The sequence below is a fragment of the Acinonyx jubatus genome, chromosome C1, assembly GCF_027475565.1.
Source record: "Acinonyx jubatus isolate Ajub_Pintada_27869175 chromosome C1, VMU_Ajub_asm_v1.0, whole genome shotgun sequence".
Taxonomy (NCBI): Eukaryota; Metazoa; Chordata; class Mammalia; order Carnivora; family Felidae; genus Acinonyx; species Acinonyx jubatus.
In genome coordinates, this window is record NC_069381.1 from 104,606,526 (window position 1) to 104,615,730 (window position 9,205).

At 55.1% G+C, this 9,205-nt stretch overlaps 1 protein-coding gene across 2 annotated transcripts; it reads right to left on the reverse strand.

Annotated features, from left to right (window-relative positions):
• Positions 1–1,228: 1,228 nt before the first annotated feature.
• Positions 1,229–9,142, reverse strand: LINGO4 (leucine rich repeat and Ig domain containing 4). Of its 2 annotated transcripts, XM_027056148.2 has the most exons (3): positions 7,643–9,142; positions 5,670–5,805; positions 1,231–5,149 (listed from the first exon to the last, which is right to left on the reverse strand). In XM_027056148.2, exons 1-3 carry the CDS (start codon positions 7,662–7,664, stop codon positions 3,355–3,357), a joined length of 1,953 nt encoding a protein of 650 aa, XP_026911949.2. In that variant the 5' UTR covers positions 7,665–9,142; the 3' UTR covers positions 1,231–3,354. The 2 variants fall into 2 exon arrangements, with proteins under 2 accessions (XP_026911950.2, XP_026911949.2); XM_027056149.2 differs by lacking the exon at positions 5,670–5,805 and having other exon boundaries at positions 1,229–5,149.
• Positions 9,143–9,205: the final 63 nt, after the last annotated feature.

A 9,205-nucleotide genomic window follows, 5' to 3' on the forward strand; every position in this document is an offset into this window, starting at 1 on the left:
TATATTTGAGAGACAGAATGTGAGCAGGGGAAGGGTAGAGACATGGAGACAATATGAAACACAGAGCCCGACGCGAGCTCGAACGCATGAGCAGCAAGATCATGACCTGAGCCGCAGTTGGTCGGATGCTTAACCCACTGAGCCACCCAGGTGCCCCAGGCATTTGGATTTTGAGTCTGACAACCCCGAGTTCAAAAGCAGCTCCCTCACTAACTGGCTGTGTGTCCTCAAGCAAGTGAATCTATTTGACCTTCAGTGGCATCAGTTAAAGTGTCCTGTGTTACAGAGTTTGTGGAAGGATTAAATAAGAAAACAAATACAAAGCCACCGACACAGCATAGGCTCTGGATAAGTGTCTTCTCTCTCCACTCCTGCACAGCCCTGGGGATTTCCCCACAATGTGACCTGTAACATCCCTGAACGTGAACACACACCACTAGCACATGTCTCGGGTTGCATTTACATGCTGGTTTACACACACACACACACACACACACACACACAGCCTGTACAGTCGCACTTGGCTAAGGGCAGCCTTCCCCAGCAGGTCAGATAGGGACCTGGCTTGCTGATGATTGGACAAGCTGTAGAAGTGCCCATCACAGTGACCTGTCACATCAAAAGGCTTTAGGAAAAACCGTGTTAAGGAAACAAGGGGTGGCAATTGGGGGTAAGTCCACTGGCGTCCCACACCCCGCCCTGCCCCAGGAATGTGCCTCTCAAGGGATGCTGCGCCCACCTCTGCTGATAAGGCCCTGTCGTGCCCAGAGGTGGTGTGTCTGCAGCTGTGCTGTCCAGGAGATTGGCACTGGCCACGTGTGGCTTTTGAGCACTTGAAAGATGGCTGGTGTCCCTGAGGAGTGGAATTTTAAGTTTATTTCAGTTAAGTTAATTGAAATGTTAAAACTGATACTTGATTTGGTGGAAAACTTTTTAACATGTTTGGAACAACTTGTGTGAACCTACTTTTTCAACAATGAATTTTATGAAATCTAAGAACAGATCAGATCTTTCTGGTGAAAATTCAGTGAGATGTGCTATAAATGTAAAATATACACTGGATTTTAGAGACCTAATATGAAAAAATAATGTAAAATATTTCAATAATTTTAATATTGATAACATGCTGAAATGATAATAGTTTGGGTACCTTGGGTTAAATAAAATATAGTATCAAAGTTCATTGTATCTGGGTTTTTTTGCTTTTTAAACGTGATACTAGAAAATTTGAGATGACATGGGTGCCTCACGTTTGATTTCTGGGCAGAGCTGCTCGGGAGACTGGGACTCGGCAGCTGTGGCCCCTGCTCCCTGCGTCACCTGTGCCCCACTGTCTCTGGGGGCTTCCCTGAGATTTCTCTGCACAATATTGCTGTTTTTGCTGTCTTCTGCATTGGAGGGTGGGCAATGAGAGTGAGACCCTCTAGTACTTGACCCCCAAGTCCCAACCTAGTAAGCCGTGGATGGAGGGTTTTGGAGAGGAGAGAAAGGGCTGTGTGGGGGCTGGGGGGAAGCGTGGTGGAATCTTTCTGGTGCCTTATAAACTGGAGAGGGGAGGTTGTCAGGATGCTAAGAGAATTGTGAGTGTGTGGCGGGGGCAGGGTTGGAGGCTCAGGGGTACGCTTTTCTCTAGATTGTTGGATTCTCCAGCCTCCCTCTCCCAACCTCCTGTTCTCATCTCTGACCCACCCCCAGAAGCCCACCAGGGCCCCACTGGAGAGCTTGCCTGCTGGTCAAGTCTGGCTGCCTCCTGGATGGCGTCTGCTTCTCTCCCCTGTGGGGATAATTTGAGCTGGGAATCTTCTAATGAGTAGAGTCTCCTCGGAGCAAGGAGCAAGGAGCAAGGACGAGAGCAGCAGGAATCAGCAGGAGGCTGATGATGCTTGCATACTGAGGGGTGGGTGGGGGCCCTTGAGGGTGGAGGGGAGCTAAGGACACTGAGCAGATGCTGCTGCAGAGAGACCCAGGGCCTCGTGACTCCCCACTTCTCAGTCCTTCCTCCCTGCCCCTCCTGCCCCTTCACTCCTCCCCTTCTGAGATGCTGAAGCTGCTGCCTCTTGAATCTCTCCTTTTCCCTGGCTTGGCTTTGCCACCTATTTGAAGCACGCTCAGAGCAGTCAGCGTCTCCTCTCAGCCTGCCTCTGCGTCTGGGGTCTCCGTTAGACAGTAGCCTCTATCCAGAGACAGCTTCCCACCTGGGCTTCGCTGAACAGGGAACAAGAGGCCCCTGCAGAAGGGCAGTGGAAATTAACTAGGCAGCCAGATCCTGCTGCGGCCCCTTCCCTCTGCTCTCCCTACAGTGTGCAGTGCCCTTCCTGCCTGGTTCCTCCAAGCCTGGTCCTGCCGGGTTCTCGGTCTGCCTGCTGGGACAACTGCAGATCTGTGCTTTTGTTAGGCATTTTCTAGGAGTTCCCTTTGTACTTTCCCCCTAGGGTACTAGGGATCTGTGATTGGGGGATCCCAACAAGAACTGGAAAGTAGGGAAGGAGCCAGGTACCCCAGGCTGGAATTTCTTCAGAGGGATCCCTAGGAAGGTGGAGGATCCCTCCTTCTCTAACTCCAGAGTACAGGGAAAGGGCCGAAATGGAAACAGACTGAGAGTTTCTCCAGAACATCTCTGGGCCTCCTTTGGTGTTAAGCTTATATGTCGGGGAGGCTGCTGGGGTACATGCTCAGTGGGCAGGCAGAAAGGGTAGGAAGGGAGAGATTTGATAAAAATGAGGGGGGAGAAAAAGTGAAGTAAAGAAAACTCCAGATATCACATTAATTTAGACTGCTGCTATCATGGCCTTTTGGCAGCAAGTTTAATGATGTGACAGATGGGGCAGGTGCTGGAGGCCTCATGCAGACACAGCCAGTGTGCAGTCTACCCCCCCCCCCCGCCCCCCTGCATTGTACACTCACATCTTCTGAGCCTGAGATCCTTGGCCCTAGTTCCTTGCTCCTGGGGAGGAGCAGAAAAGAGACCAGAAAAGAGAGGTAGACTGCATGGTTGAGAAGCAAGCGGCGCTTCTCAGCCTCACCTCTGCAATAATCTCGTAGCTGTGGTTAGCAATTGGTACTGGTTGTTAAAGGGTGTCAGTGTGTGTGAACGAGTAGACTGGAGCCTTGGGGATGTTTCCTGCTTGGTGGAGGGGGGTGCAGGGAGGGCTAGACTGACTACAGGTCTACAGCTTCTGCTCCCATCCTCAAACTGCAAAAGCAGGGGGGAGGCAGACCTTCTTGAGAGGCGTCATTAGCTGTTGGCACGATGCAGGCGGGGGTGGGCCTAGGTTCTGGTTCAAGCAACCTTGGTTTTCTTCCCTTTTGGTATCCGAAGCTGTCTTGGCTGGAGCTCCGATGTGGAAGTAAAGGTCAGAAGAGCTTGGCGGTGACCCGGTTACCCCCCGAGTTCTTATCCCCTGAGGGCCGAGGTGCCACAAAGTCAAAGGTCATGTGATGTTTGACCCGGCCTTTGCCCTTGCTCCAGAGGGCAATGAGGCCAAAGCAGAGGGTCACCGAGGTGAGGAAGGGGAGGAAGCCAACTGCTAGCACCATAGCTACACCTCTGCTATCCAGGAAGAAGGGCCCTGGGATCCCTGGCGTGGTGATGTTAGGGTCAGAGAGAGTGCCATTTGGTGGTTCAACTTGGAGTACTTCGAGCCAGGTCCTCAGGGAGTCATTCCCAGCAACATTGCTGACCATGCAGACATAGGCTCCTCTGTCCTGCAGCTGCACCGAGCGGATCTCCAGCGTCCCATCCTCCAGGACCCTCACTCGCCCAGCCCTTCCCAGCCAAGGGCCCTGAGGCCTCCTCCAAGAGACCGTGGGCGCTGGGTCTCCGTCTCCGGAGCAGGAGAAAACGGCCTGCCCCCCCTCCTCTGCGATGACCCATCGCGGCCCAGACTTTCGGATCAGGGCCGGTTGGCAAGTGAAGTGCCCTGGAGGCAGGATGTCTGAGAACTCCCTCAGGCTCTTGCCCTGCATGTGCCGGGGGCTGGCACAGGCAGGGGGTGCCACACCGAAGTCCAGGTGCCTGCGCAGCCGGAGCAGCCAGAGGAGGCGGCAGTCACATGTCAGGGGGTTACCCGACAGCCGCAGGGTGACTAGTTGGTCTGGGGAAGGGAAGGCCGTTTCCTCCAGCGTCTGAAGGGCATTATCTGTCACGTCCAGGAGGTGGAAAGCGGTCAGGCCGTGGAAGGCATGGGCGGCAATGGAGGTGAGGCACGCTCCCGCCAGCCGGAGCTCCTGCAGCCGCACCAGGGGACTGAGGCTTCGGGCGGGGATGGCTGAGATGGGGTTCTGAGACAGATCCAGGACCCTGAGGAAGCTCAGGTGGCGGAGCGCTTGGCAGGGTACTGCGCTCAGATTGCAGCGGGTGATGGCCAGGTTGCTGAGATTGAGCCCAGCCAGGCTCTCAGGCTCCAGAGCCCCCAGAGATGGCCAGGAGTGGATCTCCAGCTCCTTTAGCTGCCCCAGCCCCCGTAGTGCCCCAGCTGGCAGCCTCCCAATATCCAGTTCTCGAAGCCTCAGGGCCACTAGTGCCGGGAGGCGGGCCAGGGCCAGGCCGGGCACTGTGCTGAGGTTGCAGCGTTCCAGGGTGAGGGTGCTCAGCTGGGCCAGCCCTGCCAACGCCCCTGGAGCCACGAACACCAGGTGGTTGTCCCCCACCTCCAGCTGCCGGAGGCTGCCCAGCTCCCCAAAGGCTCCGTCAAGGAAGAGGACAATGTGGTTGAGGCGGAGGTCGAGCAGCGTGAGGGCAGACAGGCCTGAAAAGACCCCGGGCCCCATGATTCGCAGCCGGTTGCCCTGCAGCCTCAGGGTCAGGAGGCTTTGGAGGCCATAGAAGGCCCCAGGCTCAAGGGTGGACAGCTGGTTGTAGCTGAGGTCCAGTTCCTGGAGCAGGCCCAGGCGGGAGAGCATTCCGCGCTGAAGCCCCCACAGGCGATTTCCACTCAGGTCCAGGAGCTCAGTGTCCGCCGGGAGTCCCCCAGGCACAGCCTCCAGTCGCCGAAGGGGGCAGAGCACTGCCCGGGGCTGGGAGGCACAGTCACACACGGCAGGGCACCCACCACAACTGCCTCCAGACAGGAGGAGCAGGAACAGGAGAGGGGGCCATGGGGGCCAGGCTTGCTTTGGAGCTGGACCCATAGCCTTCCCCTCTTCAGTCCTGGAATAGATGATGACATGGTCCTGTTTGGAAAGTGACTTCAGACGATGGTGACCCTGGACCTCCTGGGCTTCCGTAGAGGAGAGGGAGATTGAGCTACCTGTGTCAGCATCACCAGCAAGTAGGGCAGACCCAGGAACAGTTCTGGGGGACTGCCTCCTTGGGGGGCTCCTGGGCCTCCTCTCTGGGGAATCTCTGCTTTGCTCTCCCTCCCAGCCCTGGGTAACAGGCCGAGTGCCTCCTGGCTCATGGAACGTGAATGAAGCCTAACTTCAGCCGGGAAAGTTGTACGTGAATGGACAGGAAGCAGGGAAGTAATGTTGAGTCTCCCCATTTTCCTATGTCTGTGAGATCCAGGAATACCGCAGGTCCCTTCTCCCTGACACTTGTCTTCCCCAAGCTCTGCCCTCCGCTCTCTGCCCACCCTGTTGTCCCATGTTATCTATCCATAGCATTGTCTATCTGTCCATAGCTCAGGGGGAATCACATGCTTGGATTCTGATGGGAGCGTGGTCCTCACCTTGACGAAGTCCTCCAGGGCTGGGAAGTATGCTCAGCTCTGTGCCCCTGGACTCCACCTACTGCCCCTCTGCCCTTCTGGAGCCTGGCCCAGGGCCTGGGGCCCTGAATTAGCAAGACCCAATCTCCCTGAATGTCTGTGTGGATGACAGCCAAGCAACACGTTAGTCATGGCACAGGCTACCGGGGGGCACCCAAGTCCCTCATGAGAACCCTACGCGCAGCCCCTATAGATGACAGTGGTGTGTGAGGGACCCAAGGGATGCCTGGGTTTTGAGTGTTGTTGCTTGGTCCTCAGGCTCAGGCTCCTGTTATATCCCTCCTCGATAGTGTTTTGATTTAGTCCAACGTGGGAATCTGAGGGAGATCTCTTGTCCCCAAACAATACACAAGAGACAGACTGTGAACCAGGGAGGCATAGACAAGGAGGAGAGACAGCACCTGGCCAGATGGTGTGGGTGGGGAGCAAGGGAGCCCTTGGCTGGCACAGCTGATCTCTGGGTACAGGCCGTGTGCAAAGCATGTAGACTGCAAGTGGGTTTCTGGGAACCAAGGGCCTGGGCAGAATCAGGATAATGGCAGGTATCATGGCCACTGGGGACTGGTCGAGGTGACAGAGGAGAAGGGGCCCCATAGGTGGTGAACTCACTCTCACCTCACCGTGTTAAATGTCAACAGGGCATTGAACCATGGAGGGGAGGTGTTGGGACCAAGAGGTAAGTGATGCTCCCTAGGAGGCAGGATGCCTGGGTTTCTTTCTAGCTGCAGATCCAGATGGCCTTTGGGGCTTCAGGCTGTCTGTGCCCTGAAGGGTCAGCTTTCTGTCACACGCCCCATTTTCTCCCACGTGGAACTTTACGAGGTGGTGTGACTTCTTCCCATTGCAGGGTCGGGGGAGGGGGATCACATCCCTGGATCCTGACTGGAGTGAGGATCTGCACCCCTCCTCTAGAAGAGTTGTTCTGGCGCCTCTCCCGCTGTAGTAGCGGGAAACCAAAGAGCAAAAAGGCCCGGAGAGCAGAGGGATGTAGGACACCATCCTGAGGCTTGGGAGGAGAGAGAATGGTGTGGGGCGGGCAAAGGCAGCTGACCAGGCTCTTCTTGTCCCTAGACCGACCTGGCAGGTATCTCTGGCATGCTGAGAGTTCTCCAGGGACAGACGTGTCCCAGTCTCCCTCATTGTCCCTACTCCTGTTCTGAGAAGTCCACTCGACAGCTAGCTCTTTATCACTACCGCTGCAGCTACTGCTCCTCCTTTGTGCTCTGCACTCAGCAAAAGTGCACTGAAGCATGTAACCCAGCTTCCCTCCCTCCCCCTTCTGTCAGTTTCCTCTTAGTCCCCAAAACCTGCTGGCCCAGGGGCTGGGGGATCTAGGGACAACCCCTTTTCTTTATTTATAACGTGGCTAATTTAATCCCAAACTTCCCTCGCCAGTCTCCATGGCTACAAGACTGGCTTCCAGCCACTTTGCCGGAAGAAATGGGTGTCAGAACCACTTCTTTCTTTAGATGGGGTGGGGTCTTGGGCATCAACCCTTCAAGGAGTAGGAAGCTTTCTTCTTCTTGTCTCTATGTGGCAATCCAGAGACACATATGAACCTTTAAAGCAGACCTGACTGGAGACATGGGGACTTGCGTGGGGAGGGGGCTTTTAGGGGAAAGATTTCTGGAATTTCCATACTGATAGTGGAGAAACCCTTCCCAGAGGTAGAGGAAGCCCTGGGGAGACGGAGGGAGGTCTCTTTAGAGTCCTTCCCCATAGAGGTGTCTGGGACATTTTAGTTTTCCCATCAAAGTCCGGTGGGGCCAGGATCAATGGCTGGTTGGGGTGGGGTGGGGTGGGGTGGGGCAGGGGGGAGGGGCAGGAGGAGCGCAAACCCTCTAGCCTGAAAGGGACGCTGGTCTGGCCTTGTCTCTGAGAATATTGTAGAGAAGGACAGCTGCAGCTTTGGGACAGGAGGTGGGGGCACTTACCGGAGAAGCTGGAGGGCGGCATCAAGTTGGACACTGCCTCTGTCCAGGGCTGGGGGACGTCCCATTCAAGCTGCACCCCGGGCCGCCGGGCCTCACTCCCCTCACTGCCCGCTGCCCCGCCGCCCTCCCGCCCGCCTGCCCGCTGGGGCTGCTATTGCTGCTGTGGCCGCTGCTGCCAAGACCGAGGTAGAGAAAAGAGCCAGAAAGCATTTCTCCTTTTTTTTTTTTTTTTTTCCTCTGTCTCTTTTTAAACCAGGCGAGAATGAGTCTGCAGCAACCCTGTTGGTGCAAAATAAATAAATAAAGCAACCAGGGAGGGCTGCAGCAAGCGCCACTACAGGATGGAGAAGGGGAGGGAGCTCAGACGGAGACTTTGGGGTCTAGGAGGGGTCAGGAAGTGGAGGCAGCCAGCAGCTCTGAAAGGGTCTCTGGTGGACATGCTGACTCCCCTCTGGGGAGCTCAGGGACAAGCACCTTCCTCTCCCAGATGCGGCCTTTCAATCTAAATGCCCCCCATGGGTATCATTTTGTGGGGAAAGTTCTCCATCCAGAACATCTGCTGTGGTGCTTAGTTTGAGACTCCTGTGGGGGTTTCTGAGGAGCAACTCCCAAGCCTCCCTGGGGGCTGCTCAGAGTGGGGGCTTCGATCCTTTTGATGCTCATGGGTTGCTGGGCTGAAAACCTGGGTCTCCACACAGGAATGAGACAGGAGAGAGCAGCTGGTCGGTGGTCTGATTTAAGACCCTCCCCCCTCCCGGCCCCACCACACATGCCCCTGGCCTTTAAAATCATTTTATAAAGAATAGCACAAGTTAGGATTTATGTCTAGCCTATTAAACCCTCCCCTGAGAGCAATACAACCCCCTCCCCCGCATCACCTGCTGTTTATTCCTCAGAGGATGGCTCATAGCGATTTGTAAAGCCAAGCAAGAGAAGTTTTGGGGCAGCCTGAGAGGCAGGTGTCTGCCCTGTTCCCTGGTCTCCTCCCTGCTAGAGTCAGTAGTGCCCCATCACAAAGTGATGAAATTGTGTCTGTTTCCTTTCTCCATAATGACAGCAGGACTCCTCCAACGTCTGTCTGGGACCATCTGACTGACCAGTGTCCAGCCATCTCTTCTTCTCCTGGGATTTCTTGTGCTAGAAGACATCTGGGGCTGGGAATGGCGTTTGGGCCACCCCAGGTGTAAGGTTGGTGGACTGGAGCACCATGAAAATGTTCTGGGGTCCCTCAGGGTTGGGACTCTTTTCCTGAGGCCACTATGCACCTCTGAGCTGTGACCTCAAGGAAGACAGGGACTGTGTCAGATTAAATGTACTGCAGAGGTGCATAATTGCAGGTTGAGTTTGTGAGTATGTGTTTCACCTGTGCATGGGTGTGTGTCTCTCATCAGGTTTGTGTTGATCCCTAAAGTCTATTTCTAAAGTGCACATAAGAGGTTTGAGTTCTAACTCAATCTATGATGCTCTTGGCCTCCATTGTACCTTATCCCTAAAAATCCCATAAAATCCTGTAAAAGATTATCCCAGCCCCTTACCCCCATCTCATCCTTACCCTTCACATAT